The sequence below is a fragment of the Elephas maximus genome, chromosome 10 (assembly GCF_024166365.1).
Source record: "Elephas maximus indicus isolate mEleMax1 chromosome 10, mEleMax1 primary haplotype, whole genome shotgun sequence".
Classification (NCBI taxonomy): Eukaryota; Metazoa; Chordata; class Mammalia; order Proboscidea; family Elephantidae; genus Elephas; species Elephas maximus.
The window spans coordinates 31,954,413-31,981,184 of record NC_064828.1 but is presented as its reverse complement, the minus strand read 5'-3'; the positions used below and the strand labels follow the sequence as shown (position 1 = coordinate 31,981,184).

The following is a 26,772-nucleotide window of genomic DNA, read 5'->3' as shown; positions in this document are numbered from 1 at the left end:
TTCTGACTCACAGTGACCCTACACAACAGAGTAGAAATGCCCCATAGTATTTTCTGTAGTTGCCCTTTAATCTGGACATAGGAGTCACATGCCTCAGTTTAACACTGAGCCTCATACTCATGCGGTGCAGTGAACTATTTTATATGGCCCTTCTAGCAGTGGTCTGGTAACTCTCACAAAATGATTGGGTGAGACTATGCAAATAAGGTGTGCTTGTGGCCCACCAAGGGGATTGGATAGCCTGCTAATAATGCAGATAAGGTGCCTGGAACATTTGCAGGGATGGGACTATGCAAATAATGTACATGGAACTCTTGCAGGGGATTTGGTCAGTTTTGCCATCCCACTAGGCTTAAAGGGAACAGATCTCAGAGGCTAGGAAGGACCTCACTGCCATCAGGAAAAGCCAAGAGCAGAGCGTATCCTCTGGACTCAGGGTCCCTATGCTGAGAACTTCCTAGGCCCAGGAGACAGAGAGAGCTATAACACTAGAGACAGCAGAGATGATGAGAAGCAATGGCAAGTGTGGCAAGGAAACAGCAGCAGCAGAACAAGAAAACTGGGGCAAAACATTGTGATGGGCTGCCTCATCCATGGAACGAGGCAGCTACGGTGGGTGTGCCGACCCACAGAGTGAAAGAATTGAGTGCCTTCAGACAGAAGGCTTCCTGGTGAAGTGGAGTGCCTTCAAGCACCTTTTGGTGGGCTAAACAGCTTTGTAACACTTGCCTGAACAGAGGCAGGGGCCAGGCCTGAGCAGGGGCAGAGGCTGAGCATTCAGGGCCCAGGCCGAGACTGAGGACCCAGTGGCAGCAGCAAGGCCCAACCAGGACCAGGCAGCAGTAGCAGGCCGAGAAGATTTTGTCCTGATTGAATAATTGTATTTTGAGTTGTTCCTGTTACTTTCAAGTCGATCCTGACCCTGAATTGTAACCTGTGTTACTTCCCTAATAAACCTCATAATCCTGAATATGGTCTGTGAGTTCTGTATGGCCATTGCAACAAATTATTGGACTCAGCAGAAAAGCAGAGAGTGCAGTGGGAGGAATGGCTGGTGTCAGAATTGGTAAAAAAGTTTGGGGAATGAAGGTATGTCTGACCTCTGCCTCATAGGAATCAGCCTTGGGCTGATGCTGGTGATTATTATCTCTCCTCCCCCTGCAATTAGACAAGGAGGTCAGATGCCATGCCATTTTCACACTCCTGTTTCTGGAGAGCGGAAGGTTCAAGGTATATGAACTGCCTAAGATGAAAGGAAGGAACACCAACATTAGTAACTAGCGCCCCTCACTTGCCTCAGCACCCCAGAAAGGATACTCAGCCACTTTTTGACCCCTGTACAATAAGTTTGGATTAGTTTTCAAATCTGGTGGTTAAATCCAACTTATTATTTTGGATTGTAGTTTTCCATCTTTACCACATTTAGAATATTTAGGGAACCTTTTTATTTAAATACTAAAGCCCAGGATGTACCATTAAAAATTCTGAATTAATTGATCTAAGTTGGGACCGGGGCATAGGTAATTTTAAAACATTATTCTAATGACAATTGAAAATAATTGCTCAAAAGGAGAATGAAGAACACCAAAAACACATGACAATATGAGCCCAAGAGACAGAAAGGGCCACATAAACCAGAGACTACATCAGCCTAAGACCAGAAGAACCAGATAGTGCCTGGCCACAACCAATGATTGCCCTGACAGGGAACACAACAGAGAATCCCTGATGGAGCAGGAGAGCAGTGGGATGCAGACCTCAAATTCTCATAAAAAGATCAGACTTAATGGTCTGACTGAGACTGGAAGGACCCCAGAGGTCATGGTCCCCAGACCTTCTGTTAGCCCAAGACTGGAGCCATTCCCAAAGCCAACTCTTCAGACACAGATTGGACTGGACTATAAGATAGAAAATGATACTTGGCTCAAGCAGACACATGAGACTATGTGGGCAGCTCCTGTGTGGAGGGGAGATGAGAAGGCAGAGGGGGACGGAAGCTGGATGAACGGACACGGGGAACACAGGGTGGAGAAAAGGAGTGTGCTGTGTCATTAGAGGGAGAGCAACTAACACTACATAAAAAAAAAAAAACACTACATAGCAAGGTGTATATAAATTTTTGTATGAGAAACTCACTTGATTTGTAAACTTTCACTTAAAATGCAATAAAAATTTTTTAAAAAAGAAAATAATTGCTCAAGGGAATCTCTTCGGAGAAATCTTACTTTCCAATTCAAGTCCTGGTTCCAGAAAAACCAAATCCATTGCCGTTGAGTCGATTCCGATGAAAATCATGGGTAACCCACACCCTTGGAAGGTCAGGTTCCCAAACCTAGGTTGCAATTTCCAAAGCAAGTTGTGTAGATCATTAAAGTGTAAACCCTTTTTCTTCTTTCAGTTCTGCCTACTGCTAGTCACAAAATGATCAGTACTATTTTCCAAAGTATGTGTATACCTAGGAAACGAAGTTCTGAAACTCTTCCTAATCCCCTCTGAAATTCATAGTGAAATACAGCAGTAGAGATCAAGTGACCCTAAAGCACCTGAGTAAAAGTATGTACCATGCCCAGAATGGCATAATTACTGATTAAATGTTGCATTTGCTTCTTCAGGACACCACCATTTTCACACTCAGTGACAAAGTGGTTTCACAGAAATCAACTCCCAGCTAAGGGGATTAACTAGGAAATAGCTGAGGCAAAACTGGAATGTGATTGTAGAAAGCCATTGCCAGAAATTGACCCAGGGGAACGACAAGCCAGGGAAAAGCTCATGTATGGCCAATGGGTATGTCATGGATTGAATTATGTCCCCCAAAAAATGTGTGTATCAACTTGGTTAGGCCATGATTCCCAGTAGTCTGTGGTTGTCCTCCGTTTTGTGATTTAATTTTATGTTGAAAAGGATTAGGGTGAGATTGTAACACCCTTACCAGGCCACATCCCTGATCCAATGTAAAGGAAGTTTCCCTGGGGTGTGGCCTGCACCACCTTTTATCTCTCAAAAGATGAAAGGGAAGCTTGCGGGCGGGGGGAGGGGGTGGGCCTCATACCACCAAGAAAGAAACACTGGGAGCAGAGCGCGCCCTTTGGACATGGCATCCCTGTGCAGAGAAGCTCCTAGTCCAGGGGAAGATTGATGAGAAAGCCGACAGAGAGAAAAAGCTTTCCCCTGGAGCTGACTTTTAGCCTATTTTACTGTGAAGAAATAAATTTCTCTTTGTTAAAGCCATCCACTTGCAGTATTTCTGTTATAGCAGCACTAGATGACTAAGACAGGGTGGATATGGGTCAGTTGAAAATTAAAATGTACATAAAACTCAATAATAAAGAATAGATAATTGGTAGTCACTATAAAGTCACAGTCAAAATACATAAAAAGAGTTCAGAAAATAAGTTGAGTCAAATATGTGAATTGATGAGTTCCAGGCATGAGGACCAGTTAGATCAAGGCATGAAGCATTCAACTGAGAGTCAGAAAAATCCCAAATAGAAAAATGATGTGCCTGCTTGTGCTCAAAGGCCACAATCAGAGGTGTGCTTTATTCTCATTTTCTCTCTGCAATTGAAATTCCTCTTCTTTAGGAAAAAAGACAGAGCTTCTTAACGACACTAGTGAAGTCCAGCCACATCCTCAAGGGTTATCTGAGAAAATAAGCTCAGCATCTGTGTGCATGATAGGCCTCTGATTCTCAAGTCCTCAACTCAGTGGTGAGGAGCACACCCTTACATTCCATCCAAATTCATACTGTCTATTAAAAAAAAAAAAAAAAATTTTTTTTTTTTTATTCTTTAAGCACTTGTTTTCGAAGGATGTCAAATCTTGTCCTCCAATTTCTAAAACCCTTCTTAATGAAGGCTTTGGCCTTTATGGTTCTTCCAACTGGCCTTCTTCACTGCCCTTCACTCCTGGGTACACATGCAAATGACATTTAAGGCCCATCAATGGTGCTGATTTCTTGTATTAGTCAAGGTTCTACAAAGAAATAGATGACCCACTCAAAACAGGAAAATTTGAAGAGGGTTTTCTTGCATAGATAATATTTACAAAAATGTGGGAGTAGAGAAACTGAAAGGAACAGCAGAATAATCTGAGTCTTAGTAACACTCTTAAGCCAGAAAGGACAAGGGAGAGAATAGCTATGAGAACCTGGAGGAAGAAGGTCACATAACTCCTATGCCCTCTCCTCCAGAAGGATGGCACACTTATATGCAATCATATTGATGTCTATGTTTTCCTGAGCTACACATGTAACTGTGAACAATCCATCCCTGAGATGGAGCATAATCTTCGTAAGAGAATTTCCTTCTGTCATTCCTTAGGAACTAGAACTAAAGAAGAGGTTATCTGCCACAGTGAGAATGTGCTCCAGGCATCTGAGTATCGACACGACTCTAGAAACTTCAGAGACACCACAGGACTAGAAAAGAACTGGATAATAGGATATTTTATTCTTGCCCACACTTAGGGGTACAGAAATTTCCAAAGGTCTCAAGTCAAAGGACACCGAAGCTGGGCTTATCCCCAGTGACTCAAAGAAACAAGGCCAAGAGAGGCTCAAAATTCAGCGCTCAGGAAGATTTACTTAAAACATCATAGAAGACAATTGAATTATATGCGCTACAAATTCCGTCCAAACCTAAGAACCTGTTTCTTTTATTCCATGAGATTGTATCTGAAGCCTTGTGTAGCCAAGATTTATACCTAGAAGTATCTAACTCCCAATGCATATACTTAGCCACTGGTCTTTGAACATGGCTGAGCTGAGTTCCCAGTTTGACCCACCAAAACCCATGGCCTTTGAGTTGGTTCTGACTCATAGCGACCCTTTAGGACAGAGTAGAACTGCCCCATAGGGTTTCCAAGGAGCAGCTGGTGGATTTGAACTGCCGACATTTCAGTTAACAGCTGAGCTGTTAACCACTACGCCATCAGGGCTCCAGTAACTCTAAAAACTTTGACTCATATCTTCTGGTAATGGCTTTCTCCAACCTCTAGCATCCTACCTTCTTCCAAGTGTAAATGGAAGAAGTTGCCGGGCCAAATAGAATAGACAAGTCCTGCTGGCAGTGAAAAAAAGTATGAAAAAATCTTCAAGATGGTCTTCCTTGAAACTCTCTGTGATAGAAAAATGTGTGGCTTAGAAACTTAAAATTTCAGAGGAAAATAGGTATAAAACAAGTCAGAATGAACCTATAAATGTCATTATGGATACTCTTTATAGTCACTAAATTAAATATAAGGACAGCATACTGAATAAATATCAACAACTTACGTATCTCCACGTGTGTAAGATACTTACTACAGTACATTTCATTTCTGTTTACCATTCACTACTTGCTAGAAGTTTTTTACACTCTATCCGCCTCATAGTTTCAATGAGGTACTTGAATTTTTACTACTGATTTTTACTGATAATACACAAGTTAAGGGTCAGTGCTAAATTCTACATTCAAATGTTCAGCGTCTTTCTGATTGTATCTCTTAGAGTCCCATTATGAACTGAGGTACATTTGAGTAATTCAAAAGATCGAGTTTCTTTGGAAAACTTGCAGTCTTGTATCCTCCCCATTATAGAATGTTGTATAGCCCTTCCCCAGCTCATGGTTACTTTATATTGCTTGCATACATCTTAGCTCTCTTCTTAAAGACAATGAATTTTAGTTCTGAGGATCAAGTTTATTTCCCCTATGCCTTCAAAGACACATTTGTGAAAAAGTCTACTCTTTTTCTCTCTTCGCTAGAATGTAAGCGACAGGAGTTCAGGAATCCTTTGTTCAGTAATGTGCCCCAGAAAATAAATGTTTAGTGAAAATTAATGTTTAAATAAAATAATGTTTAACATATAGTAGGTATTCAATAAAATAGTATTTTTTGACTGAAGGCCATACTAATTACCTTCTTTCCCAGTCCCTATTACCAAGTCCCTCTTATTCTATTTATCCCAAAAGAAATTACTCAAATTAGCTGATTGAAGAACTCAAATATCTAAAAAGCTAAGGAAAATTTATGTAGAAATAAATATATGCGCTAAGATATAGAGAAAGAGTAGTTCACATACCGGGAGGAAATTGTTCATTTACCTTTTCACAGAATATATAGGCTATAATGTTTAACGGGAGTCCCCAGCTGGCACGAATGGTTAACCATTCAAGTACCAACTGAAAGAACGGCTATTGGAACTCAACAAGAGGTTCTCAGAAGTAAGGCAGGGCAATCTGCTTCCAAAAGGTCACAACCTTGAAAACTCTACTCTGCAACACATACGGGCACCATGAGTCGGAATCGACTTGATGGCAAGTGATTTAGTTTGTTTTGTTTTTTGTTTGTTTGTTTATGACCCACAAACTTCAATCATTTTGGGATAGCACACAAAAATTATAATGCAGAAAAAGAAAATCTTTAAATTGGATATTAGTTTCTTCATGTCCATCATCTAGTACTTTTATGGGAATTCCCCACTAGCCATCTCCTTTCCCACTCCCACCTTCCACCTCTTCTGTTCTACAGAAAAAAGGTTCTCCTTCATTTTTTCTTTACTAAGTCCACAGACCACACACCTTCTCCAACATGCTGGATAGATCCGACCAAAGTTAAATAATATCAAAATAATCCCTCAGAGAAATATAAAATGAGGGCAGATTTGACAGAATTAGATGGAATTTTAATGTCTCAGGCTGAGGCGTTTGCATTTACTACACAAATTTCAGAGCCTCCAGAAGATAAATTAAGACATATATGACTTACTAATGTATAAAAGAAAGTTTACACTAAGGGATCCTTTCCAGAATAGAGTTTTCTCCAAAGGCAAATTATATCTCCTACCCCTAGGGCCACAGGATATTGGAAGTACAAATAAGGAGGAGGAGGAAAGAAGGTAAGGAGGTGAAAGAGAGAGTGCAGTTTGTCCCCCTCCTTCTAGCAATCAATAATTCAGAAATATTGGGATTCAGTCTCGGAGTCCACTGCTACATTACTCTAACCAACAGTTCAAAATTAGAGGTGTAAGCAGGAATATAGTCAGGAAATACTAGAATTTCTCAAGTCCACCCATCCCGCGCTGGTCACCTTTTGAATTTGATACAGCTGAAAAGGACTCATAGCGTTTCCGAAGATGTCACCTTTCAGAAGCAGATCGCCAGACCTGTCTTCCTAGGTGCATCTTGATGGTTTCAAACCAACAACCTTTCAGCTAGTAGCTGAGTACTTAACCATTTGTGCCACCCAGGGACTCCACATCTGTCCCAGTGACTCCCAACTTGGGGATCCTATCTGCATCACTGTGTGCTTTCTCTGTCCACAAACATCCAAGACATCTCTTTCTTTCCTCACTGGCAGTGACCATTGCCTCACACTGAGCTTCAGACATTTTTGACTTGCTGCCTCTGCAGGCAAAGAGATCCCTCCCACCACCAAGAAGAATAACAGGTGTTGATCATTGGAAGCACGCCCAAGGGCTTACAGAAACAGTGCTAAGGGATCAGAAGGGACTTGGACAAGTATCAATTTGTCTGTCATGGTCTATCTCAATTCTTGTCTATTTCTTTACACCAACTGCTACGGTGATCATCCTATGATTCCAACTGACTATGACATTCTCCTGCTTAAAGGCTTTGGGAGTTCCTCAGCGCCTATAGATTATTTATCTAACATGTGAGTCCCCATATAATCTCACTCCCATCTGTATCTCATTTTAACTCCCCTCACAACCTATGCTGCAGATATTCTGAACTGCTTGCCTTTCCCCAACACATGCCAGGTTCAGTCCTCCGTGTTTTTGTTCACATACTCCTACACCAGAAGAGGTGGTGACTCAAGAAATGGAAGAGATGTGTGACCCTGACCCTGAGGCAGACAAGTAAACCAACCAGTTGCCATCAAGTTTATCCCAGCTCATAGTGATCCCATGACTACAGAGTAGAACTGTGCTCCATAGGGTTTTCAAGGCCGTGAACTTTCAGGAGCAGATGTCCAGGACTTTCTTCCAAGGTGCCTCTGGGTGAGTTCGAACCACCGACCTTGCCCTTAGCAATCAAAGTTTCCCTGAGGCAGACAAGAATGGCAAAAAATTTCTAGGCCACCAGTGACATGATGTGGCCAAAGACCAGAGAATTTCCAAAGTTTTTGATTGGGTGGACAAGTTTTCATATTTTTCTCTCCTAGACAGCACTGCAAGATTTACAGCCTTGGAAACCTTATAGAGCAGTATTACTGGGTCTTATAGCATTGCTGAGTCAGAATTGACTCTACGGCAGTGGGTTTGGTTTTTGTTTTTGCTTTTGTTTTGTTTTGGTATAGACAGCATTGCATCTGTACTGACTTCTTGGAATGAATAAGCCCCTTGAACTTAACACAGGAGGGGTAGAGGGGTAGGAACAAGAATATTTTCACAATAGACACATGGAGACTGCTGAAATTTAATTCAAATATTAAGGCTGCCACCTTATTTCATACACAAATTGAGGTGAGACACATCAGGTGCTTACATTCCTCCCAGGCTTAGGAAAAAAACATCCCTCTTGCTTTCTTTATACCTCTGTGAAGAAGTAATATTTTTACGAATCTCAATGTGCTCTTCTGTTTGTATGTTCATGAACAGGACTTTATCACTACTCACATAAATTATCAATCTGACAGGAAAAGGGAGTGGAGTAAGGGAGGATAAGGATATCACTATTACAAAAGAAAAAAATTACTATTCAATTTCAGTTGGCCAAAATAGATTTTCATGGCTACAACAAGACTACTGGCTCGATAGTCAGAATTTGTCAAGATAGTAAAAGATTTTCTAAATACTTTTCTCTCACTGTAACACAACAAGCCAGGCTTGATAGGCTTGATCACAGAAGATTGCACACAGAATTACGTGAAAGCAGTAAAACCTCATTTCTACAAATTGGGGAGGATTGTGGAGGGAAACATAGGTAGACGGAGGACGTGAGATGCCAGGGTTCATGGTTTCCCCTACTTGAGATCGAACCTCAGGGCAAGTGGGAACCTTATGGAGTGTGGGAAAACCAAAGGTGCCTAGAGAGAGTGGTCTGTTTCTCTGAGTATGGTATAGAGAGGCTGCAGAGCTTTAGGATAACTCTGGCCATCAATTCACAGTGCAAGGGACTTCATTTTCCAGGGGCTACATGAGCTGAATAAGGACATCAGAGCTGCCTATATATTTAGTAGGGGAAGACAGAGGAGGATTGGGAATGTTAGGGCATTAGTGAAAGGCTGGAGTAAAAATGAAGTTACCACAGCATGCAGTGACTTCCAGACCAGAGGCCAACAACCCAAAGTATGGATCCTGGCCAATGGTGTGCTAGTAAATGTTTAACAACTGGCTCTCAAAAGAAAATTCTGTTGTGTAGTCTGTGCCAATTTTTGTGGTGTAAATACTCTTGCTGTTTTTAGGTGCCATCGAGTTGGTTCCGACTTACAGCAACCCTAAGTATAACAGGACAAAATGCTGTCAGGTCTTGCACCATCCTCACAATCGTTGCTGTGTTTGAGCCCATTGCTGCAGCCACTTTGTCAATCCATCTTGTTGAAGGTCTTCCTCTTTTTCACTGACCCTGTACTTTACCAAGCATGATACCCTTCTCCAGAGATTGGTCCCTCCTGATAACATGTCCAAAGTAAGTGAAATGAAGTCTCGTCTCCTCGCTTCTAAAGCACATTCTGGCTATACTTCCTCCAAAACAGATTTGTTCATTCCATGGTATATTCAATATTCTTGGCCAAAAGTATAATTCAAATGCATCAATTCTTCTTCAGTGTCTTAGGCTGGGCCCTCTAGAGAAGAAAACCGGAAAAGCGTATAAATATAGACAGATTTATAGCAAGGAAACAGCTCACTTGTTGTAGAGTCTGGAATATCCCAAGTCCATCGTTCAGGATAGAGGCCTCTCCCAATTCACACAGCAACAGAAGCTGGCAAACCCAAGATCTGCAGTTTGGTGAGCAGGGCTCCTGCTCACAGGCTGTGAAGGTCAACGAATCCGAAGATTTGGAAGAAAGACCACAAGGTTTCTCCTGATTCACGTAGCTGCAGGGGCTGGCAAACCCAAGCTCAGCAGGTCAGGAAGCAGGACTCTTGCTCACAGGCTATGAAGATTGACGAATCCCAAGATCGATAAGTAAGCTGCTAGCTCAAGTCCCAAGAACTGGAAGTCAGACAACAAGAGGTAGCTGCTGAATTCAGAACAAGACAAAAACATTGGCAAGGTGAGCAGGAGGGAAGTAGGCTGCAGAGGGCAGAGAGATGAAGGCTGAAGGGGCAGTGAGCCGCCACAGTCCCCACCCCCACCAGTACCACTCACCAGATTCTATCATGGTGATGATCACATACCAAATTACAATAGGGAAGTGATCACAACGTTATGCAACTGCCAAAACACTGGAAATCACAGCCCCGCCAAGTTGACACACAATATTAACTGTCACCTTGGTTCGGTCTTTAGTCATTGTCCAGCTTTACTATGTATATGAGGTGATTGAAAATACCATGGCTTGGGTCAAGTGCCTCTTAGTCATTAAAGTGACATTTTGCTTTTTAACACCTTAAAGAGGTCTTTTGCAGCAGATTTGTTCAATGGAATACATCGTTTGGTTTCTTGGCTGCTGATTCAATGGGCAAGCTCCAACATGACATCGCTGTATATGCAGCTGGCAATAAATGCTTAGTAGCACACCACTACATAGTATTTCCACCATAAAGATATGAGAGATATGAATAACCTGAAGAATATAGATATTACTAAAACATAGTAAAGTAATTAGAAAATAATGAGTTTTGAATGTTTTAACATAATTTCTTTAATTGAACATTTATATTTTTTTATATTTAATTATATCTAAATTTAATTGCAAGTTTAGCAAACAGTTCACAAAATACCTGAAAATTTAACAATCAGCCAGTACAACCCAACTCCAACTCACAACTGATTCCAGTGATGCATAAGTCACTCCAAAAGCCCAGAATGGGCCATCCTCACCTGTATGGTTCAAGGAACATACTGGACCTGACAGGCCCCCCCAGAAAGAAGAGCAAGTATCCAAGAAACACTCCAACAATTGAAGGTATCCTTTTTCCCTACTATCATAAAAACAATGGAATTATCAAAGACTTTTTAAACTGGAGATGACTAAATTTACTAAACTGACCTGAATTTAGGGGTTTTTTTTTTCTTTTAATCTCCAGAGAAATAGGAATGTGTAAGAAAGATTAGCTCAGTTATTGAAAATTAAGTGCATTTTCAATGCATTTCTGAGTAATGTAAATGTGTGCCCCCACAATACTTCAAAAAAAAAAAAGAATCACAGAAATTAGAGGCCATTAAACAGAGTAGAGTATCCTTTTCAGCTCACATTCTAGCTATGTAATGACTCCTGCTTGCTGTCAAAACAAAAAATAATGAGGATCTAGGGAAATGTAGTCCTCATAGGGGAAATGTTTCAGGGTATAGCTCCCAAGAGTCAAATCATTTTCTTCAAATCTCTTGACAGTGTTTTAAAAAACTGGGTGAAGGAGATCTAGCTAATAATGTAAGAGAAGTCACACTCTATAAAGAGCCTCCAAGGAACAGGGGGTCTCACAGATTCCTAAAACAGTCAATGGGCTGATCCCTGGAAGATTTTAAATCCATCCAAAGCAGAGATCCAGTAACCCATCATCGCAAGCCAGTGGGATGCTCTGAAGGATGCTTTCCTTACCTGCTGGTCCATTCCACCTGAAAACAGACCAGCTTCCTCCAAGATTTTGTTGGTGTGTCCAGGTAAGTCCAAGAAAGAAAATCATCCCTAAAGCAAGATCAATTCACAATAGGAGGAAAGGCTTAATTTTCAGACTTTAGAAGTTTTAGCATTTCTGTCAAAAACATTATCTAGTCTGCCTCTTCTCCACACATCACCCCTACACAGAGAGCTAATATGTTAGGTATATTAATTTTGGCTTAAACTGGCTTTTCTCCAGATTCGAATTGAGAAAAGGCATTTTAAAAGTTTAACATTTATTTTCTCTATTTGGGGGAGGTAATGCAGTCCCTGGGTGGTGATAGAGTTAACGCAGTTGACTACAAATGGAAAGGTTGGAGGTTCAAGTCCACCCAGAGACTATTTCCTAAAAAAATCAACCATCGAAAACCCTATGGAGCAAAGTTCTACTCTGACACACATGGGGTCTCCTTGAGTTGGAATCAACAAAATGGCAACTGGTTTTTATAAAGTGATGTAAATGATGTGTCAGATTCAGCACTACTTTGCAAGATTCCTTAACTCTTATTTTCCCCAGTCATGATCACACTCAGTCCACTTACGTGAAGGCTGGAAGACCTTCCATTTCAAGTAACTTTTCTTATGCAAGCTCTTTTTTTTTTTTTTTAACTTAAGGTAGAAGGACAGATAATCAAAACAATAAAACACGAGTTCTACCTCTCACTGTACCCAAACTCTGTCCTTGCTCTGTCTCTCTGCTCAGACTACCTATCAGGGCCTAAAGCACTAAGTTCTGGGTCTCGTCCCAAAAGCAAACAAGAGTGAACTCAATACTGGTTCATTCCTCATCCCTTAGCCTTAGCAATTCGTATTTGCTCCGAATGGAGATGGCCCAAACCAAAGGTGCCCTATCCAAAACCCTAACTCAAAGTAGAGATGCCAGAAAAAGGCCAAATCCCCTCTGGAATATCTATTTTTTTTTTCTTTTTTAATGAGAAGAGATGCTGCCTGCGAAGGGCTGTGAGTTGGCCTCCTGATGAAGAGGGCAAAGAGTTCATCCTACAGATTCTACGTAACTCTGTAAAGAGGGTCACATCTCTCCCTTACCTTGCTTCTTAGTGTGGCCCTCTTTCTTTCCAACCTCAGGAGCTTCTTCCTTGAATTTCCAGGCCAAAGCCCCTGAACCTCATTATTTGCTGTTTAAAACGTTGACTTGATAAGTAGTGTCACTGGGTTCTTATTTTCTTTCATCATATTTTTTTAATTAAATTCTGACTATTTTATAAAATGGTCTTAGCAATACTAAACACTATTTAAAAGAGGAAGTTTTATGGTGCATATATATAAAATCATCTAAGGTGTGGATACTTAAAATGGTTTTTAAATTGCTGAATCGAAGTTTGCGTCACTCCTCAACTTAAATACCTTAAGATGCCACAGTTTCAAGTGATTAGCAGGCCAGGTGAGTTAAAGGGAGAAGTAGTCAAGACTCTTGGTTTCTTCTATGCTGGTCCCAGATTTTTTCTAAAATCACTCTCTATCTCAAGAGTGATTGAGTCCTTCTGTAAACATGTTCCTACAGAGTTGCCACCTTCTGGAATTCTGCTTTATTCCCATTCTCTACCTTCCTCTGCAGCCCCATTAAAACCAAAACAAAAAAACCGTTGCCATTGAGTCAATTCCGACTCATAGCAATCCCATAGGACAGAGTAGAACTTCCCCATAGGGTTTCCAAGGAGCAACTAGTGGATTCGAACTGCCAACCTTTTGGTTAGCAGCTGAGCTCTTAACCACTGCCCCACCAGGGCAACCCCGTTTCAAACCAAAACCAAACCTGTTGCCATTGATTGATTCCTACCCATACCAACACTATAGGGTCAGCAAAAAAAGGTCAGCAATTCAAATCCACTAGTCACTCCTTGGAAACCCTATGGGGCAGTTCTACTCTGTCCTATAGGGTTGTTATGAGTCCTGTAGGACAACCCCATTAAACCACCCCAAATCAAACCATCATCTTCTGGGGGCTGTCTCTGCCTGGAAAAGACAGCCACTGTAACTACCATCAGTGTCCATGTCCTGCCAGGTCCAGATGGACAAAGCGAAAAGGATCCTTCTCTCAGAATTATGTACAACTGCCAGGGGAAAACTCAGATTGGTGAAAAAAGATAAACTGGGGAGCACTTTTACTGTGCATAAAGATTCATTATGGAAGTTCTTCAGATATTTTTCTTTTCAGTACAATTCTAATCTGATTGATTTATAAAAATTTTATTTTTATTTTGAAATTTGGAAAGACATTTGCCTAAGGTATAAGAATATTTAGAGTATTTATCTTCTCTTACTGATAGAAAAAAATTTGACTCAAAATATTATGAGCATGGCTGTGTTTGAATAACACTTTCTTTACAAAAACAGGGCAACCCCTGCTATAGTTCATAGCTTCTCCCTACTTTCATCTCTTCACCTAAGAGAAAAACTTCTCCGCCACTCACCCAGATATTCACAATCTCTTTCTCTAGTTCCTCCTCACTTTCCTCTCACTTCCATGCTAACTCCTCTGTTGTCCATTCTGCAGGTAAGATCACTCCAGGGGATGGAAAGAGTCAACAGCACACTGTTGACTGAGTTCATCCTGACAGGATTTCCCTACCCAATCAGGCTAAGAACATTTCTTTTTGTGTTCTTTTTGCTCATCTACATCCTGACTCAGCTGGGGAACCTGCTTATTCTAATCACCGTCTGGGCGGACCCCCAGCTCCATGCCCACCCCATGTACATCTTTCTTGGTGTTCTCTCTATCATTGACATGGGCATCTCCTCCATCATTGTCCCTCGTCTTATGATGAACTTCACTGTAGGCATCAAACCCATCCTGTTTGGTGGCTGTGTGGCTCAACTCTATTTCTATCACTTCCTGGGCAGCACCCAGTGCTTCCTCTACACGCTGATGGCCTATGACAGGTACTTGGCCATATGCCGGCCCCTCCACTACCCTGTGCTCATGACTGCTAAGCTGAGCGCTTTGCTTGTGGCTGGAGCTTGGGTGGCAGGGTCAATTCATGGGGCTCTCCAGGCCATCCTAACCTTCCGCCTGCCCTACTGTGGGCCCAACCAGGTAGATTACTTCTTCTGTGACATCCCTGCTGTGTTAAGACTGGCCTGTGCAGATACAACAGTCAATGAGCTGGTGACTTTCGTGGACATTGGGGTGGTAGTTGCCAGTTCCTTCTCTCTGATCCTCCTTTCCTACATAAAGATCATTCAGGCCATCCTGAGAATCCACACAGCTGATGGGCGGCGCCGGGCATTTTCAACCTGTGGAGCCCACGTAACCTTGGTCACCGTGTGCTATGTGCCCTGTGCCTTCATCTACCTGAGGCCTGAAACCAACAGCCCCCTGGATGGGGCAGCTGCCCTATTACCAACAGCCATCACTCCTTTCCTCAATCCCCTTATCTACACTCTTCGGAATCAAGAGGTGAAGTTGGCCCTAAAGAGAATGATAATAGGCCCAGGGACTAAAAGTGAGATTTGAAAGTATGTGTACCCCACTGGAGAAGTCTTCACACTTAGAATCTGTTCTAACGTTTAGATTTTAGAAAGTTTTTTTTTTCCTTCTCGCTTTTACTCTTTTATGTAGCCACATTATATCATCAGTACAACAGTATCAAGAACACTTTAAGGTAAGACACCACTTTAGAGCAGTTCCTTGGTGTCTCCTACAAATAAACAACTTCAGCTTTTCCAAGACTAGAGAGTGAAACTAAAGTCACAGAGAAGATAGCAAAAACTGGCACACTAGACATCCAGAAGGCTGGCATACCAAAAACAACCAGTGGGCTTTTGAGCCTCTAGGTGACATTGGTCAATCCCTCATAAGATGGGTATAGTTGTCTTGAGGGAGGACGTTCTTCAGTGTTGTTTGGATTGGCTATACCTTACTAGCTGGTGCTATAAGAGAACACTATATATGTTCTCTGAGCATCTTAATAGGCCTGGCTTCGGAGACTTCCTGAGACCACAGTGGGTATGCAAAGAGGAGCTAGAGTGCTTACTCCACCTTGCCTGCTAAAGAAATAAACTTTCTCTTAAACTGGTGCTTTCACAAACCAAACCAAACAATCCAGAAGAAAGAATGCAATAAATCCTCTTCAAATGTCTCCAAGCCAAAAAATAAAGCTCAATATGAAATTTCTCATTAAAAAAAATAGGGCAATTGATCAGGACACCAAGATAATCTATCCAAATTAGTATTTCATGACAGTTTAGATTTGTGAGCTTGACAAGCTTTTATTGAATTGGCCAAGGCCAAATAAATATGGAAAAATTTTGTGCAAAGTCTCTGGTTTCCACCCATTAGCACCTCCAAACTTATTTTGTTATGCTTCTGCCTCACTCCCCAGCATTTTTAATTAGATGATTGAAATCACATTATCCATAAAGCAAAGATTTTTCAGTCATAGCAGATATTCAACAGTTTGGGTTTGTGATTTCTCATCCCTGAGTGGCTCACAAGTTCACCTAACTGATGTAAAAGGAGACAGAAAACTAATCATTCTCCCTTGGATAAAGCTAACCCACCCAATTTCTCAACATTTTGTTCAGAAAACAAATAACACACTAGATATCAGCCTCCTCAAACTAAAATATTATTGATGAAGTATCTTAATCTCTTAAAATATTTAATGGATTTTAAAAAAGCTTAAATCTATAGCTGGTAAACCAAAAATTTTCCAAAGCATTTATTTTCCCAATGCATAGCACAACTGTTCCTGTGGCTGTTATCTTAATCAATTAAATAAAATTAAATGAGCTGTAGATGCATAATAAAAATACAGATCAAAATGAGATAATTCTCAAGTAAACATTTGTTTAAAAAGTAGATACATTGAAATATTATTCATCCATAAAGAGGGATGAAATTTGATACATACTAGGGCACTGAAAACATTATGCTGACTGAAATGAGTCAGAACCAAAAGGACAAATATTGTCTGATCCAGCTAATATGAAATGTCCAGAACAGGTAGATGAATAGAGACAAACATTTATTAGTAATTACCAGAAGCTGGGGAGAAAAGGAAAAGGGGAATTATTGCTGAAGGGGTACTGAGTTTCTGAAACATTAAAGAATGGATGGTGGTGATGGTTGTACAACATGATGGATGTAATTTATGTCACTGAATTGTACATTTAAAAATGTTTGAAAGGAGGTGGAACCAAGATGGCATTATAGATGAAAGCACCACGCCATCCCTTCACAGCAAAAACCCGAAAAACTAAGTAAAACGGAGACAAATGTCAATCCTGGAACCCTAAGCATAAAATGAAGAGATAAAGAATTCAGCCAAGCACCGAATGGAATAAGAAACTGACAGAGAACAGAGAGCGAGGAGATACGTGAGGACGTCCCCTATCAGCTAACGCAGCACTGATTCACCGTCTTGGACTGCTGTTGGAAATCAGCGGACAAGGAGTATAGGAAAGCAGCTCCATGGAGCTCCCAGGAGCAGAGAGAGCACCCAGTAACCAGTGATATACGCTTTCCCACCTCCCATCTTTATCCCCCCTGCTCTACCTCTGCCACTTCCTTGCTGGCTGCGGTCGTTCAGCAGGCTGGGAAATGCAGGGTCCATGCCACTTGGATTTGCCCCACCCACATCAGAGATCAGTGGACAGGGAGTACAGGAAAGCAGCTTCAGAGAGCTCCCAGCAGGAAATGGAGCAACCAGTAACCAGTAATAAATGCTTTCGTACCCTCCAACCTTATTCCTCGCCACACCCCACCCCCCACTGCTAGGCCTCCTCTGCTTGCGCAGGTGACAGTCTCTTGGCCGGGAGGCACCAGCTTTGGCCCCAAGCCACTTGAATTTGTCCTGCCCACACTGGTCGGCTCCTTGAGTGCCAAGTGTTTGTTGTTTGTGTCGCTTTTTCCCACTTCTTTTGGTTTCTTCTGTGCCTCTCATGACCTCTCCATCTTTTCCCTTGAACCCCTGGCTCTACGTGTCATCTTTGCTTCTTCTTGAAAGGCTGTGAAGCACTGCTTTGCTGGGGAACTGCTTCCCAGGCCCATGCCACCACGCTGGTGGAGTCCCCAGGATTTTTTGTTTGTTTGTGTTTGTTGTTGTTGTTGTTTTGTTTTGTTTTGTTCTATTTTATTTTCTTTGTTTTCTTTTTCTTTTTTTGTGGCTTGGGAGCCACTTCTGTCTGGGCTGTACTGCTACTTCCCCAATCTCTGCAGCCACAGCAGTGGGATCCCTGGGGGCATTTCCTTTTTCCTTTTTGTCCTCCTTCATTTCTCAGTTTCTCATCTCTCTATACTTACCTTCCTTTCCTGACACTGTGTGACATCTCTACCACTTCTAGCCATGCTGTACTTCGCAGCCTGAGAGCCACTTCCCCAGTCTCTGCAGCTGTACCATTGGGATCCCTGGGGGCTTTGCTTTGCTTTTTTTTTTTTTCTTTTTTTTTTCTTTTTCATCCTTCATTTTTCAGTTTCTCATCCCTCTGTACTTACTTTCTTTTCCTGCCTCTCTATACTTACCTTCCTTTCCTGATGCTGTGTGACATGTCTACCCTTTCTAGCCAGGCTGTACTGTGCAGCCTGGGAGCCACTTCCCCAGTCTTTGCAGCCACACTGGTGGGATCCCTGGAGGCTTTGCTTTACTTTCTTTTTTTTTTTAATTTTTTTTTTTCTTTTCCTCTTTTTTTTTTTTTCTTTCTGTTTTTCTCCATTTCTCATCTCTCCACTCCAACAGAAATTTCCCTTAACACACTTTTTTTTTTTTGGTTCCTGTTTCCCGTACCTATCTTACCTCCACACATCACAACCTCCCCCCTCCTTCCTGCCTATCTGCACCTTGTGCTGAACATCACACCCTGAGCAGCATAGGCATGGCCTACCAGAACCTGCCCTACACTGAATCTCGGCCCACCCTGTCAGCTCTAGTATGTGCCACAAACAACCCAGCCCAGCCCCTCACCTTCAGCTGGACCTGCTCTGCTACACCATAGGTGAGCAACTGGCCCTGCCCATTGGACAAGGAGGTGAAATGTATCATGGCCACGGACAAGCAAAAAACAAAGATTGCGTGGCCTGCCTGCTCACACATAACCAAATAAAATATAAAAGCAGGACAAAACAAACAAATATACAATCAATAAATGAAGAAAATAACTAGTGAATGTCCCAAAGGCAACAAACAATATCAAAACATATTTTTAAAAAAGGAAAAGATAGTTGCAGTAGGCTCCCAAAATAAAACACCAGATGATTTTCCAGTAGAAGACACTAGAACTGCCTGAAAGGGAATTCAAACTTCTTGTATTAAGTACTATCCAAGAGTTGAAGCAAAAACCAGACAAAAATGAGGAAAAAATAGACAAGTTTATGGAAAATACAGACAAAAAAATGCAAAAATTCAGGAAAATAATACAGGAACAAAATCCCAAAATAAATTCACAACTAGAAATCATATAAAAACAACAATTATAAATCCAAAAGATAAAAAACAAGATTTCAGAAATGGACAGTGTCATAGAAGGACTGAGGAGCAGATTTGAAATGATGGAAGACAACATCAGTGAAATTAAAGACAAACACCTGGATACAACTCTGAGGAAAAATCAGAAAAAGGAAAGACGAAAAATGAGAAAAACCTGAGAGTTATGTGGGATACAATGAAAAGCAAAAATTTGAGTGTTATCGGAGTTCCAGAACAGGGGAAAAACAGAAACCATGGAGAGGATCATTGAAGAATTGCTGACAGAAAACTTCCATAGTATCATGAAACATGAACATTTGACCATCCATGAAGCTTAACGAACCAACATAGGATAGACCCCAAAAGAAAATCACCAAGGCATATCATAACCACACTTGCTAAAGCCAAAGACAAAGAAAGAATTCTGACAGCAGCTCTAGAAAAACAAAAAGTCATATACAGAGGAGAAACAAGACTAAGCTCTGATTATCTGGCAGAAATCATACAGGCAAGAAGGCAATGGGATGATATATATAAAACCTTGAAAGAAAAAAATTGCCAACCAAGAATAACATATCCTAAAAAACTTTTGTTCAGATATGGTGGTGAAATTAGGATATTTCCAGATAAACAGAAATTAAGGGAACATGTAAAGCCAAACCAAACTTACAAGAATTATTAAAGGGAACCCTTCTGCCTGAGAACAAACAACATCAGACCACAGCCTGAATCTAGGATGCAAGATTGTACCAGCCAGATACCAACCCAGGAAATGAACTCTCAATGACTATCCACAACCAAAAGAATTACAACAGGGAACCAGAGAGGTTAATTTGCAAGTGGCAACAACTTCAGAACGAATAAACGGTGTAGGTATAGAACTTTCTAATGGAGAGGAAGGCAAGGCAATACCAAGTAATAATAGACTGGTTCTAACCTAGGAAAATAAAGGTAAATTTCAAGTTAACCACAAAGAAAGTTAACAAACCTACTCATCAAAATAAAGAAGAAAACATAAAGTCTCCTTAAAAATGAAATCTACAAAAACAAAAGAAATGAAAAAAAAAATCCACAGACAAAAGGAATTCAGCACAGGAGAGTAAGAGGAACAAAGAAAATGTCAGCACCACACAAAAAAAGGCTCTACAAAATGATAGCAATAAACTCACACCTATCATAATTACACTGAATGTAAATGGCCTAAATGAACCCATAAAGAGACAGAGAGTGACAGAATGGATTTTAAAAAAGAAAAAAACAGGATCCATCAATATGCTATCTACAAGAGACACACCTTAGAAACAAAGATGTAAATTTATTACAAATCAAAGGATGGAAAAAAATACATCAAGCAAACAGCTACCAAAAAAGAGCAGGAGTTGCAGTATTAATCTCAGATAAAATAGACTTTACAACAAAATCCACCATAAAAGACAAAGAAAGGCACCATGTAATGACTGAAGGAACGATCTATCATGAAGTCTTAACCATAACAAACATCTACGCACTAAATGGCAGGGCTGCAAAATACAGAAAACAAACTCTAACAGCACTGAAAAGAGAACTTGACAGTTCCACAATAAGAGTAGGAGACTTCAACACACCACTCTCAGTAAAGGACAGAACATTTAGAAAGAAACTCAACAAAGATACAGAGGAGCTAAAGAGCACAAGCAGCCAACTCGACCCCATAGATATATGCAGAACACTCCACTCAACAGCTGCAAAGTGCACATTCTTTCCCAATGCATGTGGAACATTCTCCAAAATAGACCACATCTTAGGCCACAGAGCAACCCTCAACAAAATCCAAAACAATGAGATAATACAAAGTATCTTCTCTGACAACGACGAAATCAAGGTAGAAATTAACAACAGGAAGAGAAGGAAAAAAAATCAATTATATGGAAACTGAATAACACTCTGCTAAAAATCACTGGGTAGTAGAAGAAATCAGAGATGGAATCAAAAAATTCCTAGAGTCAAATAAGAATGAAAACACATCATGCCAAAACCTTTGAGAAATAGCAAAGGCAGTCCTCAGAGGTCAATTTATGGCAACAGACGCACACACCAAAAAAAAAGGGACAAATCAAAAGATTAGCTAACAAAGCTTGAACAAATAGAAAGAGAATGGCAAAAAAAAAAAAAAAAAAAAAAAAATCCCACAGCCACCAGAAGAAAGGAAATGGTATTGGGGAAAAGATAGTCTTTTTAATAAATGATGCCGGCATAACTGGGTATCCATTTGCAAAAAAATGAAACAGGACCCATACCTCACACCATGCACAAAAACTAACTCCAAGTGGATCAAAGACCTAAACATAAAGACTAAAATGATAAAGATCATGGAAGAAAAAATAGGGACAACGTTAGGAGCCCTAATACAAGGCATAACCAGAATACAAAACATTACCAAAAATGACGAAGAGAAACCAGATAACTGGGAGCTCCTAAAAATCAAACACCTATGCTCATCTAAAGACTTCACCAAAGAGTAAAAAGACCACCTACAGACTGGGAAAGAATTTTCAGCTATGACATCTCCAATCAGCACCTGATCTCTAAAATCTATATGATTCTGTTAAAACTCAACCACAAAAAGACAAACAACCCAATCAAGAAGTGGGCAAAGGATATGAACACGCACTTCACTAAAGGAGATATTCAGGCAGCTAACAGATACATGAGAAAATGCTCCAATCATTAGCCATTAGAGAAATGCAAATTAAAACTACAATGAGATTCCATCTCACTCCAACAAGGCTGGCATTAAGCCAAAAAACACAAAATAATAAATGTTGGAGAGGCTGTGGAGAGATTGAAACTCTTATACACTGCTGGTGGGAATGTAAAATGGTACAACCACTTTGGAAATCTATCTGGTGTTTCCTTAAAAAGTTAGAACTACCATACAACCCAGAAATCCCACTCCTCGGAATATACCCTAGAGAAATAAGAGCCTTGACACAAACAGATATATGCACACCCATGTTTATTGCAGCTCTGTTTACAATAGCAAAAACCTGAAGCAACCAAGGTGTCCATCAATAGACGAATGGTTAAATAAATTGTGGTATATTCACACAATGGAATACTACGCATCGATAAAGAACAGTGAGGAATCTGTGAAACATTTCATAACATGGAGGAACCTGGAAGGCATTACGCTGAGGGAAATTAGTCAGGGGCAAAAGGACAAATATTGTATAAGACCACTATTATAAGATCTTGAGAAATAGTATAAACTGAGAAGAACACATACTTTTGTGGTTACGAGGGTGGGGAGGGAGGGAGGGTGGGAGAGGGTTATTTACTGATTAGTTAGTAGATAAGAACTACTTTAGGTGAAGGGAAGGACAATACTCAATACATGAAAGGTCAGCTCAACTGGACTGGACCAAAAGCAAAGAAGTTTCTGGGATAAACTGAATGCTTCAAAGGTCAGTGGAGCAAGGGCGGGGGCTTGGGGACTATGGCTTAAGGGGACTTCTAAGTCAATTGGCAAAATAATACTATTATGAAAACATTCTGCATCCCACTTTGAAATGTGGCATCTGGGGTCTTAAATGCTAACAAGCGGCCATCTAAGATGCATCATTTTGTCTCAACCCACCTGGATCAAAAGAGAATGAAGAATACCAAGGTCACACAATAACTATGAGCCCAAGAGACAGAAAGAGCCACATGAATCGGAGACTTACATCATCCTGAGACCAGAAGAACTAGATGGTGCCCAGCCACAACCGATGACTGCCCTGACAGGGAGCACAACAGAGAACCTCTGAGAGAGCAGGAGAATAGTGGGATGCAGACCCCAAATTCTCATAAAGAGACCAGACTTAATGGTCTGACTGAGACTAGAGGAATCCCGGCGGTCATGGTCCCCAAACCCTTCTGTTGGCACAGGACGGGAACCATTCCCGAAGACAACTCATCAGACATGGAAGGGACCGGACAATGGGTAGGAGAGAGATGCTGATGAAGAGTGAGCTACTTGTATCGGGTGGACACTTGAGACTGTGTGGGCATCTCCTGTCTGGAGGGGAGATAGGAGGGTAGAGAGGGTTAGAAACTGGCAAAATTGTCACGAAAGGAGAGACTGGAAGGGCTGACTCATTGGGAGAGAGTAAGTGGGAGTATGGAGTAAGGTATATATAAGCTTATATGTGACAGACTGACTTGATTTGTAAACGTTCACTTAAAGCTCAATAAAAATTATTAAAAAAAAAAGAAAGGAAATGGTAAAGATAGAGACAAAATAGAGAATAGAAAAAACAATAGAAAGAATCAACAAAGCAAAAGGTTCGTTCCTTGAAAGGCTCAACAAAATCAACAAACCACTGGCCAAACTGACAAAAGAAAAACACAAAAGGATACAAATAACCCAAATAAGAAATGAAATGGGGGACATTACAACAGACCCAAATGAAATAAAAAGGATCATAACAGAGTATTATAAAAAACTATACTCCAACAAATTTGAAAACCTAGAGGAAATGAACAAACTTCTAGAAACCCACTACCTACCCAAACTAACACAAAATGATGTTGAAAATCTGAACAGACCCATAACAAGAGAAGAGATTGAAAAGGTAATTTAAAAAACTTCCAACAAAAAAAAACCCTGGCCCAGATAGCCTCACTGGAGTATTCTACCAAACACTCAGAGAAGAGCTTACACCAGTACTACTCAAAATATTTCAGAACATAGTAAAGGAAGTGGCACTTCCTAGTTCATTCTATGAAGCCAGCATAACCCTGATACCAAAAACAGGCAAAGATACCACAAAAAAGAAAATTACAAAACAACATCACTCATGAATATAGATGCAAAAATTCTCAACAAAACTCTAGCCACTAGAATTCAGCACCATATCAAAAAAAAAAAAAAAAATACACTATGAACAAGTAGGATTCATATCAGATATGCAAGGATGATTCAACATTAGAAAATCAATCAAAGTAATCCTCCACATAAATAAAAGAATCACATGATTACCTCAATAGACCCAGAAAAGGCATTTGACAAAGTCCAATACCCATTCCTGATAAAAATCCTCGATAAAATAGGGATAGAAGGGGAATTACTCAACATAATAAAGGGCATCTATGCCAAGACCTAGCTAGGGCAGTAAGGCAAGAAAAAGAAATAAAGGGCATCCAAATTGGTAATGAAGAGGTTAAACTGTCCCTATTTGTGGATGATATGATACTATACATAGAAAACCCAAAAGACTCCTCAAGAAAACTACTGGAACTAATAGAAAGATTCAGCAGAGTTGCAAGATACAAGGTAAAAAACATACAAAAATCAGTTGGATTCCTATACACCAATAAAGAGAATGATGAAAAGGAAATCAGGAAAACAATACCATTTATCATAGCCCTAAAAAAATAAAATATTTAGGAATAAATCTAACCAGGAATGTAAAAGACCTATACAAAGAAAACTACAAAACGCTACTGGGAAAAAAAAAAAAAGAGAGAGAGAGAGAGACCTACATAAATGGAAAAATATACCATGCTTATGGATACATAGTAGACACAACACTGTGAAAACGACAATTCTACCCAAAACAATTTACAAATACAATGCAATCCCTATCCAAACACCAACATTATTCTTTAAAGAGATGAAAAAACTAACCATTAACTTTATATGGAAAGGGAAGTAGTCCCAGATAAGTAAAGCTCTGCTGAAGAAGAAGAAGAAAGTAGGAGGACCTACACCACCTGACCTCAGAACCTACTATTCAGCTACGGTAGTCAAAACAGCCTGGTACTGGTACAACCACAGATACATTGACCAATGAAAGAGAATTGAGAACCCAGATGTAAATCCATCCACCTATGATCACCTGATCTTCAGCAAGTGCCCAGAGCCCATCAAATGGGGAAAAGACAGCCTTTTTAACAAATGCTACTGGCAAAGCTGGATGTCCATCTCACACCATATACAAAAACTGATTCAAAATGGATCAAAAACCTAAATATAAAATCTAAAATGATAAAGATCACAGACGAAAAAATAGGGGCAACACAAGGGGCCCTAATACAGGGCATTGACAGGATACAAACCATAACCGACAATAGAAAAACTCTAGAAGATAAGCTAAATGACTAGGATCTTCTAAAAATTAAACACGCTCATCAAAAGAGTTCACCAAAAGAGTAAAAAGACAACCTAGAGACTGGGGGAAAAAATTGGCTATTACCAATCAGACAAAGGTCTAGTCTCTAAAGTCTACAAGAAAATCCAAACCTCCACAGCAAAAATACAAATAATCCAATTAAAAAATGGGCAAAGGTAATGAACAGACACTTCACCAAAGAAGACATTCAAGCAGCCAACAGACACATGAGGAAATGCTCATGATCACTAGCCATTAGAAAAATGTGAATCAAAACCACAATGAGATATCATCTCACCCCGACATTACTGGCACAAATCAAAAAAACAGGAAATAAGATGTTGGAGAGTCTACAGGGAGATTGGAACTCTTATGCTCTGCTGGTGGGAAGGCAAAATGATACAAGCATTTTGGAAAACGATATGGTACTTCCTTAGAAAGGTAGAAATAGAAATACCATCTGATCCAGCAATTCCACTCTTAGGAATATGCCCTAGAGAAATAAGATTTGTCACACGAGTAGACATATGCACACCCATGTCCATTGCAGCATTGTTCACCATAGCAAAATGATGGAAACAACCTAGATGCCCATCAACAGATGAATGGATAAACAAACTATGGTACATACACACAATGGCGCATTATACAATGATAAAGAACAAAGATGAATCTGTGAAGCATCTCATAACATGGATGAATCTAGAAGGCATTATGCTGAGTGAAATAAGTCAATCACAAAAGGACAAATATTGTACAAGACCACTACTGTAAAACTCATGAAAAGGTTTACACAAAAAAAGAAACAATCTTTGATGGTTATGAGGGAGGGGAGTAGTAGGGATGGAAAAACACTAAATAGACAACTGGTAACTTTAGTGAAGGGTAAGACAGCACTCAGCCCTGGGTATGCCAGCACAACTTGTACAAGGCAAGGTCATGGAAGCTCCATAGACACATCAAAACTCCGTGAGGTACTGAATTGCTGGGCTGAGGGCTGTGGGAACCATGGTTTCGGGGAACATCTAGCTCAATCAGCATAACACAGTTTATAAAGAAAATGTTCTACATTCTACTTTGGTGAGTAACATCTGGGGTCTTAAAAGCCTGTGAGGGGCCTTTTAAGACACTCCACTGGTCTCATCCCTTCGGGAATGAGTGAGAATGAAGAAAACTCAACATAGAAGGGAAAGATTAGTCCGAAGGACCAGTGGACCACATCTACCACAGCCTCCATCAGATTGAGTTCAGTACAACTAGATGGTGTCCAGCTACCACCACTGAGTGCTCTGACAGGGATCACAGTAGAGGGCCCTGGACTGAGCTGGAGAAAAATGTAGAACAAAATTATAACTCACAGAAAAAGACCAGACTTAGTGGCCTGACAGAGACTAGATAAATCCTGACAGTATGGCCCTGGACACCCTTTCGGCTCAGTAACGATGGCA

The 26,772-nt window shown here is 40.5% G+C and overlaps 1 protein-coding gene across 1 annotated transcript; it reads left to right on the top strand.

The window, feature by feature from the left end:
- The first annotated feature begins 14,299 nt into the window (after positions 1-14,299).
- LOC126084203 (olfactory receptor 10G3-like) lies at positions 14,300-15,241 on the top strand. The gene has a single exon (XM_049898523.1). The coding sequence runs from the start codon at positions 14,300-14,302 to the stop codon at positions 15,239-15,241; it is 942 nt and encodes a 313-aa protein (XP_049754480.1).
- The last annotated feature ends 11,531 nt before the right edge of the window (positions 15,242-26,772 follow it).

Excerpts from the sequence above, each read along its gene's own strand:
- LOC126084203 (XM_049898523.1), top strand. The coding sequence starts at position 14,300 with ATGGAAAGAGTCAACAGCACACTGTTGACTGAGTTCATCCTGACAGGA.